Genomic DNA, 27,492 nt, shown 5'->3' with positions numbered 1-27,492 from the left:
TGGGCAGTGGCCAAAGTAGTTCTGGTGCAGCTATAGGCTTCTGAACAGCAACCTCAGCATGCCGGTCTCTAACAAATAGTACTTAAGCTTTATTTGCATTATTACCAACCTGTCAAGGATTTCTTACTCAGCTGCTAAAACTCAACCAACTGAATCCTTGTTTGAATTTGACCAAGATGTAAACACACTGTTTCTTTAACAGAAAAGTCTAAATTTGCACTGCAGCAATTAAGAGATGGGACTGACCTGTCTTAACAGCGGCATGGCGAAGACTGCAGAGGAAACGTATAATCATCTTGAACTAAATATTTTTAAACATTGATCAAGGTTATAAACGTTTATGAACTTTACATAAAATACAGCAAGAAACAGCAAATTGAGTTTACACCTTTTATCTTCAAACCCCCTTAATAAGCGGCCCAATTTACTCCACTCTAAACAGACTTCAGAGAATAAATAAGTCATGTCTACTGACTTTTAAGTGTGCCTGAAGGGATGCCTTAAATTCTCTTTTGCAGAATTATCGGCTTCAAATCACACTCCCGTTATTTCTGTTCTCTTTAACAGTGAAGCAGATTTGCCCATTATAATTTGCAGAATACATGGAGGAATCCAGTCATACTGGCAGTATGATTTTATACATGTAACTAATTTATTGTATATCAATTATATACATGGAATGGGAATCTAGGAACAAATGCAGCTTCCAAACATCATTTGTATCACAAACAGACATGCAAGATAATTTTATGATTTTATAGATGTCAGTTTTTACTGCCCAATATAGTAGTTGCTATAACTGGGCGGAGCAACTGCTTTACTGTTTTCTAGTTGTGCTGCATGAAAACTGCTGCCTTGCTGTTTGCAAAGCATGTGAATTGTGAGCAGGCTCACAGTAATTGCTCAAAGTACTGAATAAGTGAATATTGTCCATTTGTGTGGGGCACATGAGGCACTGGCCATGAGGCTGTCTGTAATTACAGAGCACATCCACTTGTAGTTTTGTATCTAGCAGATACGCCATTCCTCCCAGCTGGTTTTTCAAAGGTCATTGTTACCTCTTTTGCTGTATATCAAGCTTGTTCAGTCACTGAAGTGCCTTACTGGTTTCTGTAGAGCTACTTTATATTTGCCTCCATATATTTTGTTTCTAGATTCCAAATTTTTCTGAAAACCTGGGGCTTTTCTCAGGATTGTGGAAAGCTCTGTCTTGCTAGTCTACAGTTCTTATGTCCACATTTAAATATTCACAGATGGCATCACGTTGAGAATTGGATATATGGGTATGTCCTGGGGCAGCAACCAGACCCGCTGCCTGGGACACCTCTATGACTTCCAAGGACCCCTATGACAGCCAAGGACCCCTATTGCCTTGTGAAGCCAGCACCAGTGCCCCCGCCACAGCTCCCAAAAACAGTCTGGAAGCCCCATCAACAGGGGGTGCCACAGGGTGAACCATCAAACTACTGGAATCACTAGCCCTCACCCTTCCAATTATATCAGCTCAGAGACTAACTGAATGTTGCTATGATGGATCGCTTCGTTTTATGTATTTTCCTCACCAACCAGCACTACCAAAAGCCTTTCTTGCCGGATGGCCAACTGTCAAGAATGCTCTGTGTATCCCTGCATGGCAGGGGGTTGGATAGCCCTTGTGATCTCGTCCAGCTCTGTGATTCTAGGACTCCAGAGACTTACCAACTGTCTCCTGTTGTTTTCCCATCCCACACTTTTGATGAGGAATCCACCCCCAAAACTTAATGAAATAAAAACTCAAAACTGTTTTTATTTTTAACTTGGAGAAATGGTAGCGTTGGGTTGTCAGAGAGGATAGAAAATACTTATAAACAACATTGACAAACAACAGATATTTTGTATTTAGGATGTAGCTGTTGTATTTCACAGACAGGTATTGATACTTTTAAGATGGAATTAGAGAACACTTGGCAATCAATGCTTAGTTGAATAGACACAACCTTGGAAACAATATTTCTATTGTTGGTTGAGTTAGGAACTATACACACAGTTTCCCATTTTCTTCTGTCAAACCAGGAAGGGATCACCTGGTTTCCTTTGAAACTATTTCCCTTAAGGAAGGACACTCAATTCACTCCCTTACTCAAAATCCTTCACGATCTTACACTGCTGTGTTCCTCTCACTTTGACTGCCAACCTTTCTCAGTCAACTGCCACCTATAGCATTTTTTCCTTTTTCCAACTTCCTGTCACTCAAGGTTCCATGACCAGGACAACTCATCAGTATTTAGCTGTCTATCACAGTTGACCTGCCAGTGATCAATTTACAAATAAATAAGACTCGTACAATATATAGATTTTTAAATAAAGACTGACCCTCATTTTAGGGCTGCTTCTATGGATTTGTTACAAATCAAAAAGTTCCCATTGTTCCAAAATAGCTATCGATCTCAGTGCAATCCTAACCAGAGTTAATGCAGTCGAAGTCCATTGATTTCAACTCTGGTTAGGACTGCACTGTAAGTTTTAGAACAAACAAAACTAGTTTTCTGCCTTGCAGTGACAAGAACGCACTTCATTTGAAGGACTGGGAACATGCCAGGGGCTTGTATACTACCTTCTCCCCCTCTTGCACATGAATTCCACACTCTGCTTCTGGGTGCTTCAAATCACAACTTGCCATGGTGCCCAAATTGGGCAAATTGGGGTTAAGTGCTAGTATTAACATTGACTGTGGTAAATACTGATCACCGTTTGACAAGTTGGACATCTCAGCAACATAGAAATGGATCACGCAGGACTACTGCAAGTTTCTGAAGAACGATTCAGAGAAGACCATGGGTGGAACCAGTAGCTTGGCACAGTAGTGTATAGTCCTTGTGAAGAGAAAAATATATATACTGTTCTCTTCTTTATGCTTTTCAGGTAATCCAAAGGCCACTCAATAGTAAATGTCAAAGTACTATTCTTAGCCATTTGCCAGTCTGTCACTAAGCTGGCACCATGAATCTTGTTAAATTCCATTCTTAACCCATTACTTTACTTCCTTTGGAGGGAGTTTCAGCTCATGCAAAACTTGCTTTTCAACTAAGCCTTCAGAGCATCACCCATCTCTGAAAGGTATTAGCAGCTGAACACAGCCCTTCTTCTGTCATCAAGGGCACTGTGCAAGTGAACCTCTGTCAGAGATCTTGTGTCATAGCAGCTGCTGATGAAGTATCTCCCATACCATTCTTCTGCGGAAATAAGGCATGTGATGCTGCAAGGGAAAAATACTATGAATTATTCCCTATGTTCATTAAGGCAAGCATCAGTCTATGCAGAAGTCAATACTCAAACATACTGCAACTGTGAAAGTGTTCAGGAGAAAAGTTATTTGCACTTCTCCCTATTCCCCATGAAAGATAGCTTTGCAATAACCTATTCTGCAGTTAATGGGGCACAGGCTTGAATTTATGAAACATTTCACAAAGAAGGACACAAATCACATTGTGTCCCTTTTTGTCATTGTTCACATTACCAGTTCAGCAACACATGTACAAATATACCCATTATAATATGGAACATAGGTTACAAAGAAGACACATTATGGCGCTAATCTCAAACAAAAACCCCTCTCAAACTAAACTGAGCAGGAAGAAAGGACTAGGTTTTCCTAAAGTGTTTCATATTACTCACCTGAGTAAATGTAATGGGCTTATCTCTGGAGATAAAGTCTGCATATTTACAAACAAATATTCCACAGTCACTGCCATTCAGCTGCTGAGGAATTTCCTAAATGGAAAGGGGGTGGTAAAGATACAGAGTTAGCTATTAATTTTTTAAATTTTATTTCAAACTGCATCTTTACTGAAATTACAGAGGCCCTAAACTGCCAAGCTTATAACTGGCAACCAAACCTCAAGAAAGGGATTTGTTATTCCCCTTCTATATTAACATGTTCTCTTTACAGAAATATTGGGGTCAGAATTCAAGACAGGGAACATCCCAAAAAGACATTCTATGACATCTACACCACCTCAAACCTTCCCTTTGCTACCATACTGATCTCATTTGTTAGTATTTAACTTCAAACAGAAACATATTCCTAGGCTGAAAAGTTTGTACCCAACACTGTTCTAGGTCCACTTAAGCAATATAACAGAAAGCCTTCAACAAATCCTACATTCTACATTTTAAAAGATGCTCACATACATGTGGTTTCATACTGTGAAGCGTCCATGATGAAACATTGATTTCCAGGTTTCTCTTAGCTTTGCTTTCCTCTTGCAGATACTGTCTGTTCAATAAAATAAGACACAACTTTAGAGATTCTTCTAAGCATAGACTGTGTCACTACATAAAGTTAGGCAAGTTGTTTTTTCAATGGAAAAGATACCATCAATAGAAAATATAGGATTCAAAACAGCAACAGAGAGCAGTATTCAATTTACAACAGCCATTTTACAGAACCATGTAACTGCTAACCTGTACACAGGTCTCATCAAATTAATGCATTACCCCTTCTGGAAAGTCACTAATTACTCATTCAGATTAAATGGAGAGTCAAAAGTTACTAAAAATGTTTTTCACAGTAGCTTTGTGAAAACTATATACCAACTGATAATCAGCAATTGCAGGGTTGGAGTAGCAGCAATGCCACGTCAAACAGCAGCTGGTCTTTGGTTATTTGTGGGTACCTAAAATAATAAACCCACACCTTTAATTACAAGTTTTATGAAGAAATAAGAATAAACCTAGAAGAGATGGTAGGGGGAAATACACTTCTCTAGTAATTTGCTGTTAGAAAGCATCTACTTACAGCAAATTCTTACAGATCCTATAGCCATTGTGTCCCATTGAGTCAAAATATTTGATTGTCTTTCGCCTCATGTCTATAACCTGTAATTAAAAGAAGAGTTAATGAAAAAGTCACAATCTATGGCACCTTACACCCCTCCTCTCCTCTAAAAGAAATAACTACAGAAAGCTGAAATGGACTCACCACTAATCCCCAGTGTATCTGGATATGAATGGGTACCAAGATCATATCATACTGAAACAAGTCTAATTCTTTTGTCCATTTTCTGACTGCATTATAGCCCTCAGAACATAGTTTGGGATAGAAGAAAGTACTGAAAGCGTAAAGGACTGGAAGTCCTGGCCTTTTATTTCGGTCTGCCAGAAGAGTCATGTAGAAGTTAATGATCTATGAACACAATGGGAAGACAAAAAGGAAAGGAAAATAAACCAGAGCTTTGATGTCTGTCTCTTGAGAAGGAGAGATGTTACAGTTGTCATGGGATAAAATGAGGGATTCTAGAATTTATACTGAATCTCTAAAGAACTTTCACCCCAACTTCTGTTTTACCACATCATTAAGCCAGCGCTGATTTCTTAGTGTCTGAATATCTCCACGTGTGATCTTCAGCTTGAAGGCTCTACTCAAAACCTCATCCTCTGATCCATGGCTCAGCACGTTTTCTATTTCTTTCTCCATATCCTGAAAGAACAAGTTTATACACTGAGCCCCAGGAGCTAAAAGAGGGAGAGAATTAAGGGAGCAGGAGGGACTGAAAAGAATGAATTCTCTACACTGCTCTAACCCTTAGACTATAAATCTAAAGCTCACAAAATGTTGCATACTGAACATGACCGTTTGCTTTAAAAATCAGCTTTGTCCTCAGACTGGTGAAGTAAAAGGGTCACAGTACAGAGGACAGAAAAGGACCATTCCAAATACCAGATATTACTATGTGACCGCGAGCAGCCCTTCCAGAAAAAGGATACCTCTGAAAGGGTAGGAAGGCACGGCGTAGTCTTGTCCCTACTCAGATACTTCTGTTCTTCCACGTCAACTGGAGTGCTTCTCATACATGAAGAACTTTCATGATGCAGGTTTAACCTAAGCAATATTTCCTCTGATAGGTCACTCTCTGAGGGATGCTTTGCATACTGTTAAAAGAAAACAAATGTTACCATTTAATTTTTTTAAGTGCATCTTGATGTTTGGAGACCCTCCTGTGACTGGCTTTTTCATAGGAAGGCAGAATTCAAACGAATCTAGAGTTAGAATCTCAGTACCATCTATTTTCTAACAGTCATGAATGATTTCCATGTCACACACACACACAAAAACAACAGCACCACATAACAGCATCAGCACAGCCAGGGCACAGGTTTCAGCAAACCAGCCAGGCGTGGGGGCAAGACTCATAGATAAATGTGAAACATTTTAAAAAACTAGGAACAGAGGTAACACAACTGTCATGAGCCAATTCCTGGGTACTTACCAGGCCACAGAGGACCCAGAGGATACAGTGTAGCCAGAGTTGACTGCTCCTGGGGAAGACCAGGCAGCAGAGCCAACGTCCAGTCCTTCCCTGCCTGCTGACATACATGTGGAGGAGCCTGAAGATCCTCCTAGGAACCCAGTGATGAGTCAGCTGTGCATAGGAGGCAGAAGCAGAGGCTGCTACTGCAGAAGCACAGGAGTGTTCGTTTAGCAGCAAAGTCTCTGCATCTGACAAGACTAACTCCTCACGGAATCCCAGCCCCCTGAACAAGGGTCTCTATATAAGCCAAACCTCGCTGTGAGTTTGCTTCTGCCTGGGTGCAACAAGTGTGTTACCTGTCGCCGCTGTGTGCCTGGTTCTGCATTGATTCCTAGCCTGATCCTCGGTTCTCCTTGACCTATTGGACTGTGACCTGACTACACCTTGCCTGCTGCCTGCCTTGACTTATTGGACTGTGACCTGACTATGCATTGTCTACTGCCTGCCTTGACCCATTGGACTGTGACCTGACCATGCTTGTGCTTGCCACCTGCTTTGCCCTATGGGGTCAGAACTGGCCACGCCCCTGCCTGCTAGCAGAACATATAACTACGACACAGAATCTGAGTAGTTGTAGACAAAAACTTTTGGTTGCATATTGAGTTGATGCTGGGGGAAAACAAGGCAGCAACAGCACCAGGAGCAGATCTGAAAAGGAAGCTAGAACTGATTCTGGTTTGCTTCCTCTGAATGTCTACTGATCTGGCAAGCAGACAACTAAGCAGGGGGCAAGCGGCCAGGAGAGAAGCAGCAAAAAGGCAGGCTGGAAGACTGGGAAGGTTTTGGGTATGTGGACAGGAGGAGAGAAGACTACAGGCAAAGGAACAGGCAGGCCAGGCTTGTGCAACAACAGTCACACAAAACATTCAAAGCAGAAGGAGACAAGATCTGGAAGGTGCAGCCTCTTCCTTTATATCTTAACCTATCTCTGATATTTTATACCATACCTTTGTGATGGACAATAAGCATTCTAAATTACTTAAGTATCTAATTTTGGTTGAAAAGCAGCATGCAAAGTTCATAATATGCAAATGCTGAGGACCAGCATGGTATAGTTGTTCGAATGCTGGGTTAAGATCTGGGAGACCCAATTTCACAGTTCCATTCTGTCAGGGAGGCTGGCTGGGAGATCTGACCCCCGTCACATACATTCACACACACACCTATCCTCTCGGGGTTGTTGCGAGGATAAAATGGAGAAACTACTACGGCTCCCCACTGGGAAGAAGGGTGCTACATGAAGTTAAAAAAATAAATGTCTACAGGTAAGAGTCTTGTGGTGCAGAGTGATAAGCTGCAGTGCTGCAATCAAAGCTCTGCTCACAACTTAAGTTGGAGCTCAACGGAAGTCAGTATCAGACAGCTGCCTCAAAGGTGTCTCAGTCTTCCATCCTTCTGAGGTCAATAAAATGAATATAGATAACTGAGGAAGGCAAACCACTCCATAAATATAGTCTACCTAGTAAACATGATGTCACCCCATGGGTCAAAAATGACCCTGTGTTTGCACAGATTACCTTTACCTTTTTAGGTAGAAAATGTTCTTAATAGGGCATGTATTTCTCCTGGACTCACCTCTTTTTTCTGTGCTACAAGCTTTTCAAGTTCTGCAGATCTTTTGGCTACCATTACCGGGCTGAAAGAAACAAGTGCAGAAATAATCCATGGTGAGAGGAGAAGGGAGAGAGGGAAAAGCGCTTTTTGCCCAATAGAAATAAAGTTCACTGGCATTTTATTCTTTCTAAATCAATGCTAGTGACATACTTAGAAGCAACAGCTGCTTCACTTTCTGGAGAGGATGACTTAGCAGTACACCCCTCCATGCAGCTAACCAGAAAATACCCAGAACATCACCACCCCCACCCCCACCCCCACACACAAAGGCACAATAAAGTTACATGCTGAAGAATTACACTGGTATTGCATTAAAAATTTCAGGATCAAAAAAACTTTCCCAGCAAACAGTTAAGATCCCTACTCAAAAAGCCAATACTGTCAGCCATGCCAAAATTTCACACCTACCTGCTTACATCTTCAGCAGAGCACATGGAATTAAAGCTTCTGATACCTTTGAAAAATATGTGCAGGAACACAGTAAAATTACTGTCTTGCTATGACCACACAAAATTACATTTTCAGCTAAGAATGAGTGCTCTCTTTATTATATTTTTAAAAATTCTATTTCACCCTTTCATAAAGTTCAGGTCAACCTAGAACAGCATCATCATAACATTTGCACAGCAAACTTTAAAGCAAGATGAAGGCTCTATTACACCCATTCCATCGGTAAAGTATTCCTTTTTACAAGGCTACAAATAAAATCCTATTTCTAATGAACTCTGTTTGGCCTGGCTGTTGTGGGTTTTCTGGGCTGTGTGGCCACGATCTGGTACTTCTTGCTCCGAATGCTTTGCCCACATCTATGGCTGGCATCTTTAGAGACATGTCAAAGTAAGATGTATTTCTCTCTGTAACACAGTGTGGAGTGATTGTGTGGTGGGGGTATACATTTTGTCCCCCTCAAAGAGGGGGGAGACACATTTCCATGTGTCTGGATGGAATTGCATTTGCAATCTTCAGCTTCCTTCTCAAAGATGAATACTGGTATATTTTACCATCTGATCCATATCCCAGGTCCTATGTGTTATATCCAGAGTCACTTGTCATTATGCCATCAGAGTCAATCTACCATCCCCCCCTTAAATCCTGTCCTAAGGCAAGAAAGAGCGGGCCCAGTGAGATGATCTGCAGAGGAAGGGAGGAATGGATATGCTGCTCACTGGGGAGACAAATGAACTTCCATTTGTACCCTTTGTCTTTCCCATATCATCTAAAGCAGCAGAACTTTAGAGGTCTCCACTTATCTTCCTGCTATGAACACTTGCTCAGATGCGAAGTTCAGTTAATACTTGCCATTTCTTGGTGTCACAACTGGAGGGACATCCACTTCGACACAGTGACTAGACATTAACAACCCACCTGCACGTCGTTGGACGCTTCATACAGCACATGCAAAACAAACACAGAGAAGTTAATTTTCTGATCAATTTAGAAAATCCCCAAGTTTCAGGTACACAGTAACGTTTTTATTGAACATAACACATCACCATACTTGATATTAAAGACAACAATTCATCAATATAGTTCCATAAAACCAACAGGAGTTTAAATTCCGGTACATAAGAGTGTGCAACTCCAACTGTAAAGAGACTAGGGAAGTTGCTGGCTATTTAAAGCAAGTGTATGTAAGGTGCTAACTGTTCTTTTTCTCCACTCGCTTATTACAGCTGATGATCGCAGACTCCAAACACCAAAGTCCTAGTCGTAGAGGTTCAACCAACCAGCACAACCTCTACCATATTGACTCTGCAATAACACATACACTAGTTCCTTAACATTAAAGACATTATTGTTGTGTGAATTAAAACCAGGTTTCTAAAAATTACAAGGCAAATTTGGTACAACTAAGTACCAAGTTTCGCTTCAAAATGAAATGCAAGAACCCGCAAGAATCTGTATCGGTTTCAATTGCTCCCTTTAATTGCTATGCTTCATATAGCACCAAGTGACTTACTTTGAGTGCTTTGTAACACTGGGACTGGAGACATTTTTAGGGCTCTTTTCTTTTTCTTGTTCAAGTAGCTGTTTATATTTTTCTCTCTCATTTCTTTGAACTCCCTGTGGAAGAAAGATGAATGCAATGTCGTTACCATAAAAGAGTGATAACATGTATATTTGATGCATGCCTGTTTTGATAACTATACTTCTGTTGCATTTCTCATGCCATTCTTATGACTGCCATTTGAAACAGAGGAATATTATTGCTCCTACTCAGCTGATAGGAAATACAGAAGGTCTATAAGCACAACTCTAAGAACGATGAATCAAGAAGTTCTGAATAGACATACATACATTATGGTGAAACTGACTCTCCCATATCATACAGGATATCTATAGCAGGTCAGGGAACTTGACTACAGTCTGCTGAGACAGAAACAAGTCTCTAAACCATGATCCTTCTGTCTCACTGGTTCAAACTGAGGATTTGGGCTGTTTTACAGAATACAGTTCTGTATTCTGTCAACAGCCAACACACAAAAATGGAAGATCAGATAGTGCAATAGCCAAAGTGAGAAATTACAGTTTGCACATAAAGAATTTCGCCATTAATGCAGCAAATATTTAAAATAAGGGTAGGGACTGTAATTTTTTATGTCGTCTCTCTAAGGACCAGCACAAAGCAGCTTGCCAAAAAAAATGAAGCACGAAAATATATTAATTAAAATCCAACATTTAAAACACAGCCAGGACTAATCAGATTGTGGTACACTAGCCAATTCCTAGTGGACCACCTAAGAGCCTGCTTCTTGTAAATAATGCTGGACTAAATGGATCTCGGTTAGATCTAGCAGATCAGGGAACTTGATAGGAAGGCCTTAAACAGGAAGGCCATTCAACTACTTAATGCTTAAGACATAACTAATTGCTGATTCCCTCCCTTCCAATGGCAGCCCTCTGTGCCCCTTGAAAAACTGCTGAGAACTGGGAAGAGTGGGGAGACATAGGAATGGCACGGGACAGATGTAGTGTGGGAGGCTATAGTGCAGTGGTGGCGAACCTTTGGCACTCCAGATGTTATGGACTTCAATTCCCATCAGCCCCTGCCAGCATGGCCAGTTGACCATGCTGGCAGGGGCTGATGGGAAATGTAGTCCATAACATCTGGAGTGCCAACGGTTCACCACCACGGCTATAGTGAAAAGAAGGACGTCACTGTGTCTCCCACCACCCCACTGCATATGACAGTTCAGATTGCAAGACCCATCATAACTGAAAACTAAAACAGAACTATGGTACAGGAAATGTTACATGTATAAGCTTGAGGTTTGAAAGCTGAGGAAACTGAGAGTTAAATAGACCATTCTTTACGGAATCATGACACTAATTTTGTCAGAAGTCAATTACTCCAGCCAAGCAGCATAGATTTACGCACCACATCTTAAATGCTCAGTGGGAGGTATATCACTTTGTCCCAGGGATCATTTAAAGACACCAGACACAGAAACACTGCTAAGTACGTTCACTGTCTGGATGGGAAACCACCAAGGAACCCTATACAAGCAGCCTTGATTTCCACGATAGAAGACAGGCAAGATATCTAGTAAATAAAAAAGAAAATACTACACCCTAAAAAAAAAGTATACCAGAATACAAGTGTTACATGTAATTGGACTTACCTCTTCCACTGTATAGTGAGGTTTCTTTAAAAGCCTTCCTGCAGTTATAGGAGGAGAATCTGACAAACATCTGTGAACTGCAATTCCCCAGGATGGCAAGGCCTCTGGAGAAGTATTATTATTTGTCTTGCTATTCTTTCTGGTACCGTAATCATTCCTGGCAAGAAACAGCAACAAAAATTGCAGAATTAAATGTCCTACTTGTACCAGCACGTTTGTGTTCTGGGAAATGTACAAGTCTGAGAATTTCTATGCAGACTACAGTAGCATGATTCAATTTATTTGCATGGCTGATTTAACAGATTTCAAAGTTGCAGTCTGTACGAAGTTGACTTATTCCAAATCAGACCATTAGTCCATCACACTGTCTATTTAGACTGGCACTGGCAAAGATCTTTTGCATCGTCTATTACCTGAACTTTTTAAATGGAAGACACTGGGAACGGAACCTTGTGACCTTCTGCAAGCCAAGCGGCTGCTCTACCACTGAGTCACAGTCCCTCCCCAAATGAACTGGAATGAATTGTGGGACATCTGCCTAGGACACAGCAGGCCTGAGAGGTTGTCAGCAATAATCAGCAGTTCACATAAATACTAACTGTAAACTACAAGAGAAGTATTGGAAATACATGCTTAATCCACCACTAAATTTGAATTGTAAAGTGATGAACAAAAAAGAGACGTTTACCTTAGAAAGGGTGTAATTCTGCTACCATTAGGAGCCATATCTTCATTTGAATTCCGCCAGGCACCATAAACAACTTTTTTATCTGGTGGAAAAAAATAACAAGAAGAATCACTAACAATTCTGTTGCTGGACTGCTCCCAGAGCATCATCGAATTTCCTTCCACTGTGAAGAGACCACTTGAGCCCTCTAAGCTTGTCACGAGAAGCACCAGACTGTTGTTTTAAGGGGAAAGACAGTGAGTCAACCTATGAGCAAATCTGCTTATAAGGAGGAGGGCTCTAATTGGCCACAACAAAGGGAAGGATAAAGTACTACTTTGGAACACATCAACAGGCAAACTAGGGCCGAAGTCTGCTGCACAAAAGTTCTTCCAGATAGCGAATGGTTTGCAAGGAAAACTCCACAATCCTACAGCTTTCTGCAAGGCTCTGGAAAAAACCTCCCAGAAAAAGCAGCAGACCTTCCACCTGCTAGCCTTCCAGAAAGACAGCAAAATAAAGGTGTTTTGGTGAGTTTTGGGGGTAGCTGGAGCCTAGCCTGCTGGCTGGCCATGGTTTTGTTTTTGATGTATTGTTTTTAATGTAAATGTACTTAAACTGTTGCTATTGTTTTTACATTGTTACCACACACATAAGTCTTGACATGCCCGAGAGAAAGGTGGGTATCTGAAAATTTCAACAACAAAAAAGCGCAAGCCACAGATTTAGCAATTTTAGCTGATTCAGACTTCACAACCAGCTGCACTCTGAATTTCCTAGTCTGGAAAAATATTTCAATAGCATGTGAAAAATGGTAGCACCTAAAACACAGAGGACTCTCTGGGTCATTCTCACCACAGACAAATAAAAGAAGAGGAGGAGTTTGGATTTATACCCCACCTTTCTCTCCTGTAAGGAAACTCAGGGTGGCTTACAAGCTCCTTTCCCTTCCTCTCCCCACAACAGACACCTTGTGAGGTAGGTGGGGTTGAGAGAGTTCTGAAGAACTGTGACTAGCCCAAGGTCACCCAGAAGGAATGTAGGAGTGCGGAAACACATCCAGTTCACCAGATAAGCCTCCACCACTCAGTTGGAGGAGTGGGGAATCAAACCCGGTTCTCCAGATTAGAATTTACCTGCTGTTAACACCTAAACCACACTGGCTCTCAGAGATAGAGATGTGAAATCTGAATGTAGACACAGCCTAGCACTCCTGTAGTTCATCCCATAATATAAAACATTACATAAGCACAAGTACTTCATAAGAATTGTTATAAAAACTACCAATGAAGAGAAAATGCAGCTGCTGTGAAAAGATAGTACACAATCCAGAGCTTTGAATATGTCATCACCTCAATTAATGTGAAGCATATAACACTGAATGAAATGCAACAGTTGGCTAGAACAAACCGACCTTACATAGAATTACAGTATGTGTCCAACTTACCCGATTCAACCCTTTGCATCCCAGAGGGAGGTTCAAGTGGCTCAGCGTTCAAAGCATCAGAAGCATTTAGAACCACCTTCAAGAAAGTATTCAAATAAGCATTATTCCAAATGTACAACACCCGCACTGTCCTCACACCCAATACTATCGGTTAAACACAAAATGTACTCAAATTATTCTACTCTTTTATGTATTGTCGAAGGCTTTTACGGCCGGATTCAACTGGATGTGGTGGGTTTTCTGCGCTGTGTGGCTGTGGTCTGGTGGATCTTGTTCCTAACGTTTCGCCTGCATCTGTGGCTGGCATCTTCAGAGGTTTATCTCTGGGATATATCTCTGAAGATGCCAGCCGCTGATGCAGGTGAAACGTTAGGAACAAGATCCACCAGACCACAGCCACACAGCCTGGAAAACCCACCACAACTACTCTTTTATGATTCTGATGACTATGGCATAAAATTTCGAGCTGCCTGCATAAGCCATAAGGATTACTCATGCAACATATCACACCAAGGAGAAACTGCAAACGTCTCCTGGAGGATATACAGTCAAGGCATCAGACTGAGGGAAACTTCCCTACAATGGAAGATTAACAGCCCCATTCAAAGCGGGGAACCTTCTAGCGCAGGGGTTGGGAACCTGCGGCTCTCCAGATGTTGAGGAACTGCAATTCCCATCAGCCTCTGTCAGCATAGCCAATTGGCCATGCTGGTAGGGGCTGATGGGAATTGTAGGGAATTGATGGGAATTGGCTGATGGGAATTGTAGTTCCTGAACATCTGGAGAGCCGCAGGTTCCCTATCCCTGTTCTAGCGGGAGCAGTGTGAGGTTGGGCTGACAGATTTGCTTCCCCTGGGGCACTTGCCCTGGTGGAGGGGTGAATCCACTGGCGGGCAGCCGCTGCAGCCTTTCCTGGTGGTGGGACGCTGCAGTGGATGCTGCACCAGGATTTTAGTTTATGCCCATCATAGTTGGAGATATGGCACCAGCAACCCTGCACTCTTGCCACTGCCGATGCAAGAGCAGTCTAGGGGCATGTCCGGGGGAAGAGTCAAAATTAGTCAGCTTCCATCCCCACTTCACCACTGGACATGCCAGTGCATGACTCCTGGGCTTACACCACCTTTTCAGTGGAGAAAGTCTGTGGGAGCCCTAGGGAGGACTTTCCAGCGGGGGTGGGGTTTGCTTGTGGCTCCCCATGCTGCCAGAAAGCTCTTCTGGGAACAGTGAAGCAGAGCGGTTGGTTGCGACACTGGAGCCAGGTGCCCTGCTGTTTGGATGGAACTGCCCATGTGAGTGGATTCTCCATTGTCTTCTCTTGGAAATGAACTTAACGCTGACCCAGGTGTCAAATACTTGAGGCTAAGTGTCTGAGCCCACTTCATGAGATGGGATTTTGGTCAGCTAAGATGCTCAAAAAACTATCCTCTTCTACAGCTACATAGTAAAAGGGGTTTCCAGTCATTACGCTGCCATTTCGCAGAAAACACAGCAAAGATCTTACTAAATTAATTTGGTTTAAATGTATTTATGTTTTTTTCCCCAAAATCCTTACCAACCTCATTTGCAGTTTCCACACGCTGATTCCCAGTCCGAAAATGCATAGCCGTCAACTGGGATGGTAGCCTAAGTAGACTGGCAATCCCTTGCGTTATTGCACAGACAATTCCTAGGGAAGTTAAATATATGACCCTGAAACTCCTTAAATATATTGAAATGACATTTCTCCTGTCTAGAAACTCTGGCATTCCAATTAAAATGAAACTTACTTCTTAAATCACATGCAGCACAAGATTACAACTATAGCCTATTTGTTTAACAGAGCACAATGTTCACATGGATTTACAATTTTACCCCATCCTGCCAAAGTACCATGAGTTACCCAAAGTAATTCCATTCACAACAAGACACAAACAAGGGTTCCTCTGTGGACAGAATCAGTTAAAATAAGGTCTCTCTTGCTGCTGTACCAATTTATTTTAAAATAATATTTAAATAATTTGGCTGTTGTACATGCAGAAGCTAACTTTTCAAAATTAGTTGAACAATTTTGATTTTTATTAACAATAAACTGAGATCCTCCATAAGTGGTATACTAATACACAAACCAGTTATAGTCACTTCTTGAAACAGATATGAAATCTCTTAGAGTGTGGGTACAGAGAGATGTGTTCAAAGATCTACTTGTATGTAATCTGAAGTGAACGCAAGCTCTCAGAAATACATTTTCATTTCATTTCAAGACATACAGCCAAAGCTAAACAAATCACATGAGAAGTGGCTGAACAAGCATTACCAAGTTTCTGCCGTTTCGTCTGCTCCTGGTCAGGGTCTTCTTTGTTTAACTGAGTACTACGGATAGAAAATATTTAAATATTTTTAAGAAACAAGACTTTCAACATATTGTAAGGAAGCAGACATTCCCTGTTTGCCCCAAATTTGATTTACCAGTTCTCAAGAGCCACTTAAAACAACATTTTATTGTTGACCATAAAATAAGTGTTACACATGTATATACATACCAATTCATGAATTTTGGGAAGAGAACAGGAAATTCTACCTCTGCTTTTCATAATCACTTCTTATCTAACTTGTTTTTATTGTTTCCTATCAAAAAATTGCATTTTATGTATTCTCTGTTTCAGATAAAACAGGAGCAGGCTTTGTCCATTTGCAATAAATTACTACAGTACTGCAATGTTTTGGCAAAGGGTAACAAGCACATGCAAGCTTTAACCAGCAATAGTAAGCAGTGACAACTGTATTCCTGACACCCAACGAACACTACACTGAGATCTACTCAAGATGCTTGTATGATTTTACAGAGGGGGAAGAAAAGATTGTCAAAGTCTAATTGTTATTAATTAAGGATCCCTGACCTGGATAGCCCAGGTTAGCCTGATCTTGTCAGATCTCAGAAGGTATGCAGATCAACCCTGGCAAGTATTTGTATGGTAGACCTTGAAGGAATACCAGGGTCATGACGTAGACATGGGCAATGGCAAACCTCTGCATGTCTCTTGCCTTGAAAACCCTATGTGGCCACCACAGGTCAGCTGTGACTTGGTGTTACTTTACACATGCACACACCCAACTAAGGAAAGTATGCAGTAGCTGTAGAAAAAAAGTTTTCATTTAGCAATATCTGCTCCTGTGTTTCTTTTCATGAGTTAAAATATTGCTACAGGACAAATATAAAATCCCTCCACAAACAGATATCAGTTAGATCTCACTGTCGCTTATTCTTCAGTACACAGGTATATTGAGAATGGGGAAAAATGAAAATAACCAAAACTGGCAAATAACTGGATACTTCTGAATGCTAAAGCAAGAGCACTTCAGATAGTTAACGATTACTATTATATTTATGCACAACAGAGTAAAACAGTCTATACTGTTTAAAAAATTGTTTGAACATAATAAAACTGAATGTTTTATTATTTTAAAGCTTGGACATTTTAATACTTCATGATTCTCGGTAGAGTATTCATTTTAAAATTTCTTAATGGGAAAGCAGGGCACAAATATATAAACCTGGCTTATACATACGTAGCACTAGGCCCCACCCTTTTCATACCCCTTTTTCTAATTTATCTGGAGGTCTGTTGAGCAGGGTATGTAACAAAGCTGAGAGAGTCTAATTTTTATATGTTACTTGTAGACAGGTTAGCTACTGCTTGCCCACAGCATTTCCAAAGCTTTCTTATCCTTGACCAGAACAGTTCAAATAAAGCAAGTCTGAAGAGGCTATTTAAATTAAGCTTCATGAATCATTAAATCTATTACACAGCTTGTTTTGCTTTGGATTTCAATTAAAAAGAAATTCACGGAAAACAAATCAGAAGTGCACAATCCAGCGCCTCAGGTTATTTTGATTAAAGATCAAAGTACCCGTTTATTTTTGATTAAAGATACCAGTCCCAATTATCCTGAAAATAATATCAGAATAAATTGAAACCTGTTCTTATGCAGAGTGCCACACAGTGGCTGCCTACTCTTCCAAAAATCAAATTTCTATAGTACTTACTCCTAGAGCAGAACTTGGACTCAATCCAGATGGGGTGCGGGGGCTGAACAGTCACTGGAGTCTGCACGGAATTGCACCGACATGTTAGTCCTCCTGGCTGGCATAAGCAGCACTTACACTGGCCAGGAGGACAAAAAAGGAGGTGGGGCTCTTTCCTCCACACATGGAAAATAATTACTTACGTGACACTTCTGCAACCCAGTCAAATCTCTGTGGCTTCCTCTCAAGTAGATATGTACAGGATTTACCATATACAAAAAACTTTGCTCAAGGCTGAAGTAATTGCTTAGTTTAACAGGAACACAGCACTAAATTTAGACCCCCTTCACCTTGCCAAATAAATTAGCCAAAGTCTCAAGAGTTATTTCCAGCTACCTGATCAAAACATTTTGATCTGCAAAACAGTATTTTATTGAGGGAATCACTAATGTGCAGATAATCTCCCTAAAATCACAGACTCAACCTAATGTAGCTTGCAGTGGCTCACAAATCCCAAGTTTAGCCCTTTGCCCGATACACTACACCAAGGTTTCTTACATCACATTAAGCAAAATAATGAACTCTAAAGCAGACTATGAATTAAACGAGAATCTATTTCCGGCTCTATGGATCCAGTTCTGTTTTTGCAGTTTTTTTTAAAGGTATGTTTAAACTTTTATTATTCTAACTGGGATTTCAGAAATTAATTAAATAAAATCAGACTAAGTTTATTGTGTGAACTGAAACAGAGAAAGCTCATGACTGGGGACTGAATTAAATTAATTTCCCATTTCTGTGTTCTGACTAGTCTAAAAATGCCCTGCCTGAAAAAGACCCGGAAGACGCCTGCTGCAGATAGGGTTGACAACTCCAGATTTCAGGATGCGGCCTGGGGCAGAAGGAGTTTAGAGAGGGACCGTAATTCTAAGAGCTCTCCAGACCCCACCTGGGGGTTGGCAACCCTCGCTATAGGACTACGCAAGAGGCCCAACGTCCCTTCCCACTATTTGATCCCCCGGCTCGAGCCTCCCCGTGTCCTGACCTGGGATACCGTCTTTTCCGCGACTGAGGCTCCACTTCCCGGCGGCAAGAGGAAGATGGGGACCACCAAGAGCGCAGCCCCTCGGGGAGCCATTTGAACATAGGCTTCGGCCACAACAGCCGGGCCGGAATTACCTAACTTTTCCGCGTCAAACACGTCATCGATTCTCGCCTTCGACCCGGATGGCGTTTCTTTGGCGCATGCACAGAGTAAACTAATTTTGTCACGAGAAGTGGCTCCCTACATTATACATGGGATCTGAGGGCGGGAGGCGCTCTTTCAGAATGCTGCTATTTGTCAAAGCATCACAGTGAGTCCTGAATATTGTTATACAAGCACCACACTGATCCAGAACTACCACCCTCCTTGGTGAAACAGGAGTTTAGTGGCACTAACAACATTTATTCCAGCATACATTTTTCGTGAGTCAAAAGCATGTTAATCTCTTCAATGGACGCAAGACCTGAGGCAAGGCTGTTAATGACAGAACGTTTTGGAGAACATTCATCCAATTAGTCGGAAGCAACTGAATCGCACTTAACATAGAAACACTTCCTGACTGGCCCAAGGTCAGCCTGCTAGCTGGCTCCACGTGGAGAAGCGGGGAATTGAGCCGGGTTCTGCAGGCTAGAGTCCACTGCACCACGCTGGCTCTCTTAAAAAAAAAGTCATGTAAGGACAAACACACACACCAGGAAAGCATGCTGTAGTAAATTGTGCTAATTTTCCATCTGCATGAAGTTTTTAACTTAGAAAATCATTTTTTAAATGAGATTCCACGTCTGCATTGTTTGTTTTTGTTTGTTTTACTGGGCCCGGTGTTTACCACCTGGTTCTGTTGCACATGTGAAGTCCCAAGCGGAAGATCGGGGAAGGGGCACAGCAAACTCTGGCTTACACGCCTAATTGGCACTTCCGATCTGAAACTGAACTGGTTTCCCATCCAAACTACCATATGAAGTATTAGAGCCCATGAAACGGCACCTCTCACAGTTCCCACAGAAGACAGAACTATGCCCAATAGTTTGGGTTTTTACTAGAAATCCAGAATATGGGGAGAGATTTCAACAGTGAGTGGGTGAGTGTGCAACGTGTCACGTGAGCTCAGGTGCGCCGTCCCCGAGCTCCCCGGTCCCGCGCTGCTCGTTCCACGTGTCCTTCAGTTCCTATCAGTTATTAGGCTGGCTGCGAAGCCATGCGGGCGGTGGTCGGGTTCCTGCTGGTTTTGGGGACGGCCACGGCGAGCCTTTATTGGTTGTCATTGCGGCTGCCCGGAGAGCCACGCGCAGGAAGTGGGTGAGTGGCTATTTGGGGCAAAACTTCACCTGGACCGCACGACGGAGCTAGGTTGAGGTTTCATTTGAAAGGTGCGGGTGGCGGAGGACGAGGTTGAAGTCCGACTGGCGGCTTCCTTTGCCTGAACCAGCCTCAAGGTGAAATCAGTCCCGGGAGGGCCGCTGCCTTGGCAGGACCGGCGAGTGCAAAGAGCGCTGGCCCTCTTGGCATGCGTCGCGCGGGGTCTTCTTAGGAGTAGGGCATCTGCGATTCTATAATACATCCCCCGTCGAAACCGAATGCTGGCCTTGACAAGGTCAGTGCGCAAAAACGTGCTGTCGCGAGTATAATCTAAAGCAAGCTTAGGTGACCCATGAAACCCCCTCGCGAGAAGCGTTTGACAATTTAAGCAGAAGCGATTTGATGCCTCCTCCCAGTAAGGGGTCTGCCCAAAAGTCTAGCAGGTTTCCTGTGAACCTGAGCAAGCTTTACAAGGTTTTAATTAGTCTTCAAGATGCCCAGAGATTAGTTTTTGTTTTTTTTGTTGCATCACAATAACACCACAGTCAATAAATAAAATGATTCTTGTAGGGCCTCGGGTACACTGGTTGATTTGAAGTGATACAGAAACAGGTAATCTTCAGTTTCTAGAAAAGGGTAAACTGAGTCCTAGTGTAATAGTTCTCATTAACTTTATTCTGGAAGAGTGGGCATGTTAGGTTTTTAGCAAGAGGACAACAAATGCTCCCATCTCTGAGGCATAACTGTATATTGTAATTTGAAAGCCCATGTTGCCATAAATAATTTAATAATTTAAGATATCCTAATGCTTTTTCCTGTCATACCTTATAATTACCCATTGATCTATCTGTAGAATAAACACTTCATGGGCAGCACATGATTTATTTCCTTCTGAACTGATAGCCCTCTCTGTTTATCAGGTTTTTAAAGTTTCCTTCAGACCTAAAGGAACTTCGAGAGCTTGCACAGTTTCTACAATACTACAACAGAGAGCACCATGCATATGTGCTGTTGCTGTTCTGCAGTGCCTACCTATATAAACAGTGCTTTGCCATTCCTGGTTCAAGCTTTCTGGTATGTATACAATCCATAAATCTTCAAGACGCTAGTTTTGCAGCTTGCTGTCAAATCAGACATCTATCTGTTTCTCTGCCCCTGCTGTTCTTAGGTCTGAAGGGTTTGTCCAGTAATATCCTGAACTGGGTTATCACTTATCTATAAATAATGTGATCTTGTCACTGTTTTAATAGAAATCTTTCTAGAACCAGGTTGTACATAATGAGCCCTCAGGGGGAGGGCGGTATATAAAACTAATAATTAAAAAAAAATTCTAAAGGTTTGCAGTTCATATTCCACTGTTGTCCTAAAACTCCTGAAAAAAGGCCAGTATGCTTTGTAAACGCTAACTTTCGCTGTTATCCTTTTTTTCTCCTTCTGTAGACAGTTTCTAACATAACATTGTCACAAGGCTGGGATCTCTTTATGTCTGGTATTTAACCAGACATGAATTGAAGTTTATCGCCTGGATTGAAAAGTGTGATACTACATGTGAAGATGTTATCTTCTTCTGTTCACGAAAGTGCTGTTTTATGCCTCACATTAAAATACTGCACATTGTGGTCTGATCAGGCCAAACTGCTGTTATGATCCATAGAATACTGGGTGCTTTCTCTGCAGTTTTGTTGTGGGCTGGTCATTGTCTGTTTTTTCCTAACAGAACATCCTTGCTGGGGCTCTCTTTGGACCATGGATGGGTCTCCTACTGTGTTGTGTACTGACTTCAGTGGGTGCTACTTGTTGCTATGGACTGTCCAACATCTTTGGAAAACAATTTGTCATCTATTATTTTCCTGACAAAGTAGCTGTGCTTCAAAGAAAGGTAAGAAGGCCCCTATCACAACTGACTTTCAGTCACTACATGAATATTTAGTGACAAAGTGTCATGTCCTGACTACTGTCACCTGCACCCAAAATATTAACATTCATGAGCTGTAATTGGAAAATATCTTTCCAGTAAGATGTAGCATTGGAAGGGAATGTGTGATCATGTTGTAGGTTGCAGCAAGAGTGGAATTTGAAGGTTATTTTGCCTTTCTTTGGCTAAATTCAGACCTACAATAAAACACCAAATACAGAAGTTTCCAATCATGGCAAGCAAGTCAGTTACTCTCGACCCATTTTTGTTTCGATCTGTTTCAATATATAATTTTATTCAACTGCAAATCACCAGATTTTTGTAAAACAACCCCAAATATTCTTGCTTTTATCATGGAGAATGAGGAATTTTCCAAGCTGGTACAGGTTTCAAGTCAGTAGACAACAATGAAGAACTCACTTATCCAGCTTTAGCCCTCTGAGAACCAAAGTAACCATGACAGCAGCCAGAGGTCCATCATGTGGCTGCTGATGCTGTTTTAGAAGCTGTTGCAGTTTTTAAACAATTGAAATGAGGCCCCAGTCTGGACTGGATATGCAGAGGCTCTGTCCCCACTCCCACCAGCTTTTCAAGTGCTGCATCTGAAAGGGCACTGTTGGGGGGTGGGGAGGGGGACAGAGCTCTTGGGGCTGCTGGGCCACATGCCCAGTTTGGATTACACTCAGCCATTTTAGAGAACTGTAGCTACATCTAAAATAGTATCTGCCATGGGATGAACCTGTGGCCACTATCATATTTAGTTTCCGTCTCATTCGTTTCTACAAGCATGGTTTATTTTTTGCTGCTACCAACAGGCCACTAATAGAATTGCAGTCTGACAGCCTGCAATCAGACTATCCATTTAGAATTCCTTATTTTCAGCCACCATCGGTATAGGAGGAAAGCTTTGGAAATATTATTTGTTAAATATTTTGCTTGATTGTGTTATGGGGAGAGGGAGTTTAATCCCTTTACTGTTTCGTTTTCAGTTTATTGTATGTATGTAGGACATTCATGTAAGCCACATTCAGGTATAATACACTCTTGTTTTGTTCAGGATGAGCACATGCCAGGAAATCCTTGGCGTCATGCAGCCCCAGTTTGGTTTCCCCCCCTACAAATCAGAATTCTATACTGGGGTTAAAATTATTGTTTGTAGCCTAGAAATAAACCATAATCTACTGAAGCACCCAAGTGTCAACATTAAACTGCGTTTTCTTCCCAAACCAGGAAGTCTCCAATTGCACCTCCATATGTGAGGCCAAGGATATCCTGGCTCACCCTGATCTTTGTTCATGAATCTGAGTGCAAGTGCAGTTTGCTCCTCAAATCAAAAGTCTTTATTTTCATTGAAGTCATTTTAAAGTATCTTAAATACCACAAAGTTGTTTGGTTGCAATGAAAACTTTGTAAAAACTTGAAAATTAAAATTAAGTGGGAAGCAGTTCAGCTGAGTCTGCCTTTCTTTTGCTTGTGCAGGTGGAAGAGAACAGAAGTTCCTTGTTTTTCTTCTTGTTATTTCTGAGGCTATTTCCTATGTCCCCAAATTGGTTTCTGAATCTCACATCTCCAATCCTGAACATCCCTGTGGCTCAGTTTTTCTTCTCTGTTTTCTTAGGTAAGATAAGAGGGGCAAAGGGGGGCTGTGTGTAAAAATATTAGCCAGACATTCTCTTCCCTCTTGTTAGCTGTGGCATGGTAGTGCATACTTGGCCATCCACATGCACCTCCACTGCACAGCCATCCTGGGTATACAGATTTGATAAGAGTCATACCGTGGAATCTGAAATGCAGTTTGTCACTGAAGGCTTGTTCAATTGCTGGAAACCCCTTAAACATTTCATTTCTTACCAAATCCATCGGTCACTGGTAAAACAGTGAGAGATTACTGTTTCTATGGGTTCTCCTCCTTTCCTGTCTCAGGAAGAACCACAATTTTAAAAGGGAGTAAGAACCATAGTATACACTTACATACAGATAAAAATAGAAGACTAACAGCACAATCCCTTTATGGAGGTGGTGCGGGCTTATGCTGGCGAATTTGCCCTCTCCAGGACACTTACCCTGGTGAAGGAGCAAATCTACCAGCACCCAGCTGCTGCAGAGCCCTGGGATGCCCAGCTCTCACCCCCACGCTGCCCCAAGCTGTGCCGGTGTGGTGAGAGTTTTCCCAGGGTGGAAACTGATCTTAGTTGGCTTCCACCAGCCATTTAGCCCCCTTTTCCCCTACGGGCCAAGGCTTGGAGATATGCCCTTTTCTGTGGTGTATCTCCACTTTAGGGAATTTTCAGGTAGATTAAAAAAAACTTTGGGGGCTTCCTGTGCTGCAGGAAAGCCCAGTCTTGATTGGGCTGCCTGACAGTATGGTCTAATAGTGTAGCGCAGGGGTCTTCAAACTACAGTCCTCTAGATGTTCATGGACTACAATTCCCATCAGCCCCTGCCAGCATGGCCCAATGACAGGGCTGATGGGAATTGTAGTCCGTGAACATCTGGAGGGCCATAGTTTGAAGACCCCTGGTGCAGCGGTTAAACCTGGTTGGTGAACCTGGTTGGTTTCCCCACTCCTCCACATGAAGCCTTCTGGGTGACCTTGGCCTAGTCACTGTTGAACTCTCTCAGCCCTACCTATCTCACAAGGTGCCTGTTGAGGGGAGAGGAAGGAAAGGAGTTTATAAGCTGTTTTGAGACTCCTTACAGTTGAGAAAAAAAATACAAATTCTTCTTCTATAAAGTCCATGCAATCTGAACTTCTCTCACAGTACGACATACTCATCTGCTGCAGGGATAATGTTCCTTCCTAATCTCAGAACCACATCAGTTCTCCTAAAAGAACTCAAGGGAAAAAAAGAGATCAAGAATGCTTCTGAAAGAGCAGGTCAAGAGGGATTGCATCTGCTGTTGCTAGCTGCCCCTGTTCTTAGCTGTGTAATCAAGTTTTGCTGTGAAATACTTCTGAGGCCAATATGCTGTTAATTATATGGAGCAGCTTGAACTGTGCATATGGCCTATCTTACTCTATCTTTGAGTATGATGCCATGAGTATCTGCATGGCCCAGAAAAATGATTGATGTGCCCATACCATGTTGCAGAGCAAAATATTGTGAAATAATGTGAGCTAAGGACATGACCGAAACTCCCCATTGTGTTCAGGAATACCAGGAGGGGCAAGCATAAATACGGAATCGACTGAGCAAGTGTTTATGTGCCAGGAAGTCTGTTCTGATACACACACACACACCCTTTCCCCCTGATCACGATAAATAGAGGCTACCTGAACTGCAATGACACAGTTTGGGTACTGGCATCCAAGCTTACATCAAGACATTCCCTACCCATAAAATATTATGGCAATGGTCCAACTCTTTGTGCACCTCAAAAAACTTCTAGCTTCTTTTTGGGGAAATAGATCTTTGGAACTGCTCAGCCAAAAGCTCAAGTCCTTTCTGCTGAACTGTCAAAGTCTTGATGTACTCATTTTCTTCCATGATCCTCAAATATGCTCCATTGGCACCCGTGTATTCAAGCCCTTCTAACCTTATGCACTGTAGTCTTCAGCTGTAAGTAAGTTTCAGAACTTTATTTATTGGTCAGACTGTGTAGCTAAGCAGGCCTCTTGACATAGGTCCAAGATGAGTTTGTGAGGTACAAGATTTTACTAATTCAAGTATTTTCCCTTTCTTGCAGGTCTCATGCCATATAATTTCATCTGTGTCCAGACAGGTTCAATCCTTTCACAGATCAACTCCCTTGATGCAATTTTCTCCTGGAGTACTTTGCTCAAGATGCTGGCTACAGCCATGGTGGCATTAATTCCTGGGAGTATCATTAAGAAATTCAGTCAAAAGCATTTGAACTTGGACAAAAGTGACAAGAGCGTTCATGTACTCAATGGATGGAAGCACAATAAAACAGACTAGGAGGAGGACAGATACTGAGAGTCTTATGGGGAAGGTGCAATTCTTTTTCTACTGGTTGTTTTGTTTTTGAAACACCTCAATTTGGTTTGGGCATCTTATCCAAAATAGGTGGCAGACAACAATTATTCTTAAATGCTGTCTTCTTTTAAAAAGAGCTTGACAAGCTGCATTTTTCTGTGGTGCATTTGACTAGTCTGTTGTGTACTGCCACCAGAAAGCTGCTAAGGAGAATAAGAAACCATTTGAGCCACAGAGATGCTGAAAGCCTTCAGGAATTTTGAACGGCACAGCTGTGTGAAATCAGTGGTGCCTCTTCAGGCTGCTGTCTACATGGAGAGCATTGCAAGTGCTGATATTTGCAACTCTCATTCCTGAGGATGTGTGGACAGGCCAAAAGTGTGGACCCACTTACTTGCTTATATGTCTTCTAATGGGGAAATACGACTGATGAAGGTGACTGTGATGCACCATTCCCGTCCCCCTGTTAAGTATTCCAGAACTTTGTGACAAGGGGAGAGAACTGGAGAGATTTGTAGGCTAGGCAGCAACTTGCCTTTCCTTGTACACTGTAAAAAGATTTTGGTAGAGTCTAGATATTGTCATGGCAGCAACAAGGTGCTTACTATGCTAACAAATGCAGTCACTTCACAGGAAAGGAGGCCAGCAGCTGCTGCCAGAGTACCATTTTTTATATGTTCTCCTTTCTTATACGGCTAGGACCATGTAAGAGCCAGTGTGGTTAAAGGCAGGTGGATTCTAATCTGGAGAATCAGGTTTGATTCCCCACTCCTCCACCTGAGTGCATATCTGGTGAACCAGATGTGCACTCCTACATTCCTGCTGGGTGACCTTGGGCTAGTCACAGTTCTTCTGAACTCTTTCAGCCCCACCTACCTCACAAGGTGTCTGATGTGAGGAGAGGAAGGGAAAGGAGCTTGTAGGCCACCTTGAGTCTCCTTACAGGAGAAAAAGGTGGAGTATAAATCCAAACTCTTATCCTCTTCTTCTATAGGGAATTGGGAAGCCAGCCCTGCTAATTCCCACTAGCTGCAGCCCTACTTGTGATTCCAAAATAATTGAAGAGATGCTCATAATCAAATAGGAAGGGTAAGGAATTATAGGCTCATGTCTTCAATGATTCAGCCATGGTAACTATTAGTTGGTCATCTACTTGTTTTTTATGTCAATGTGGACCCTGGGAAAATGTAAAGTGTTGACAGTGCCCAAAGTGGAGTTGTGTGGGGAAAAAAAAGGAACGTCTCTTCACAAAATCAGTTCGTTTTATATGCTATACTGTGTGCAGGGAGAGATTTTGACTTCATTCTTGAAGAAGAGACATGGTAGGGCTGAGATGTTGCTGTTTCAGTGGAGGAATCTGTTGCTTCAAAAACAAGAATATCTTTGAATGAACCAATTATCACATTTGAGGTCTTTATATTACAGTATTTCATTCAAACCTTTTTTTAGTGAGTCTTTTGTTTGGCAACACTTCTCACTGAGGTGATAACATGTATGTAACAAAGGGTTTTCCTTATGTAGAAACCTAGATGTCAGCAAGAAAATTATCTTAGGCTCCTTTTTTGCTCTTGTGTGAACTATAAGCTTGGAAAAACATTGTCAGCTGAGCTTCAATCTGCAGTATGAAATAATTTGGATCAACCCCCCAGTTTCT

General features: G+C 41.9%; 2 protein-coding genes across 7 annotated transcripts; one reads left to right on the top strand and one right to left on the bottom strand.

The window, feature by feature from the left end:
• Nucleotides 1–1,761: 1,761 nt before the first annotated feature.
• SENP2 (SUMO specific peptidase 2) lies at nucleotides 1,762–18,837 on the bottom strand. 3 transcript variants are annotated; one of them, XM_048506380.1, is made up of 17 exons: nucleotides 18,690–18,837; nucleotides 15,938–15,993; nucleotides 15,201–15,310; nucleotides 13,642–13,717; nucleotides 12,216–12,297; nucleotides 11,528–11,684; nucleotides 9,865–9,968; nucleotides 9,204–9,289; nucleotides 8,313–8,358; nucleotides 7,866–7,926; nucleotides 5,746–5,910; nucleotides 5,327–5,458; nucleotides 4,961–5,164; nucleotides 4,778–4,857; nucleotides 4,171–4,255; nucleotides 3,655–3,750; nucleotides 1,762–3,235 (listed from the first exon to the last, which is right to left on the bottom strand). In XM_048506380.1, exons 1-17 carry the CDS (start codon nucleotides 18,788–18,790, stop codon nucleotides 3,173–3,175), a joined length of 1,704 nt encoding a protein of 567 aa, XP_048362337.1. In that variant the 5' UTR covers nucleotides 18,791–18,837; the 3' UTR covers nucleotides 1,762–3,172. The 3 variants fall into 3 exon arrangements, 2 of the variants coding, with proteins under 2 accessions (XP_048362337.1, XP_048362338.1); XM_048506381.1 differs by having other exon boundaries at nucleotides 9,204–9,286; XR_007245296.1 differs by having other exon boundaries at nucleotides 3,190–3,235; nucleotides 4,171–4,251.
• An 85-nt stretch (nucleotides 18,838–18,922) lies between these two features.
• On the top strand, nucleotides 18,923–26,650 carry TMEM41A (transmembrane protein 41A). 4 transcript variants are annotated; one of them, XM_048505001.1, is made up of 5 exons: nucleotides 18,923–18,999; nucleotides 20,906–21,059; nucleotides 21,703–21,864; nucleotides 23,380–23,518; nucleotides 25,588–26,650. In XM_048505001.1, exons 1-5 carry the CDS (start codon nucleotides 18,941–18,943, stop codon nucleotides 25,818–25,820), a joined length of 747 nt encoding a protein of 248 aa, XP_048360958.1. In that variant the 5' UTR covers nucleotides 18,923–18,940; the 3' UTR covers nucleotides 25,821–26,650. The 4 variants fall into 4 exon arrangements, with proteins under 4 accessions (XP_048360958.1, XP_048360960.1, XP_048360957.1 ...); XM_048505003.1 differs by lacking the exon at nucleotides 18,923–18,999 and adding an exon at nucleotides 19,280–19,361; XM_048505000.1 differs by lacking the exon at nucleotides 18,923–18,999 and adding an exon at nucleotides 19,852–19,985.
• The last annotated feature ends 842 nt before the right edge of the window (nucleotides 26,651–27,492 follow it).

Source organism: Sphaerodactylus townsendi, linkage group LG08 (genome assembly GCF_021028975.2).
Source record: "Sphaerodactylus townsendi isolate TG3544 linkage group LG08, MPM_Stown_v2.3, whole genome shotgun sequence".
Taxonomy (NCBI): domain Eukaryota; kingdom Metazoa; phylum Chordata; class Lepidosauria; order Squamata; family Sphaerodactylidae; genus Sphaerodactylus; species Sphaerodactylus townsendi.
Note: the sequence above shows the minus strand (reverse complement) of the source record. Positions and strands in the feature narration are given on the sequence as shown.

Bases quoted from the DNA above. Each gene is read 5' to 3' on its own strand.
- SENP2 (XM_048506380.1), bottom strand. From the start codon at position 18,790: ATGTTCAAATGGCTCCCCGAGGGGCTGCGCTCTTGGTGGTCCCCATCT. The intron at 15,311-15,937 runs GTAATGCTTGTT...TAACTTCCCTAG, and splicing joins GACGAAACGGCAGAAACTTG to GAATTGTCTGTGCAATAACG. The intron at 4,858-4,960 runs GTGAGTCCATTT...TTTTAATTACAG, and splicing joins AGATACACTGGGGATTAGTG to GTTATAGACATGAGGCGAAA.
- TMEM41A (XM_048505000.1), top strand. From the start codon at position 19,885: ATGCGGGCGGTGGTCGGGTTCCTGCTGGTTTTGGGGACGGCCACGGCG. The intron at 21,060-21,702 runs GTATGTATACAA...TTTTCCTAACAG, and splicing joins TTCCTGGTTCAAGCTTTCTG to AACATCCTTGCTGGGGCTCT. The intron at 23,519-25,587 runs GTAAGATAAGAG...CCTTTCTTGCAG, and splicing joins TTTCTTCTCTGTTTTCTTAG to GTCTCATGCCATATAATTTC.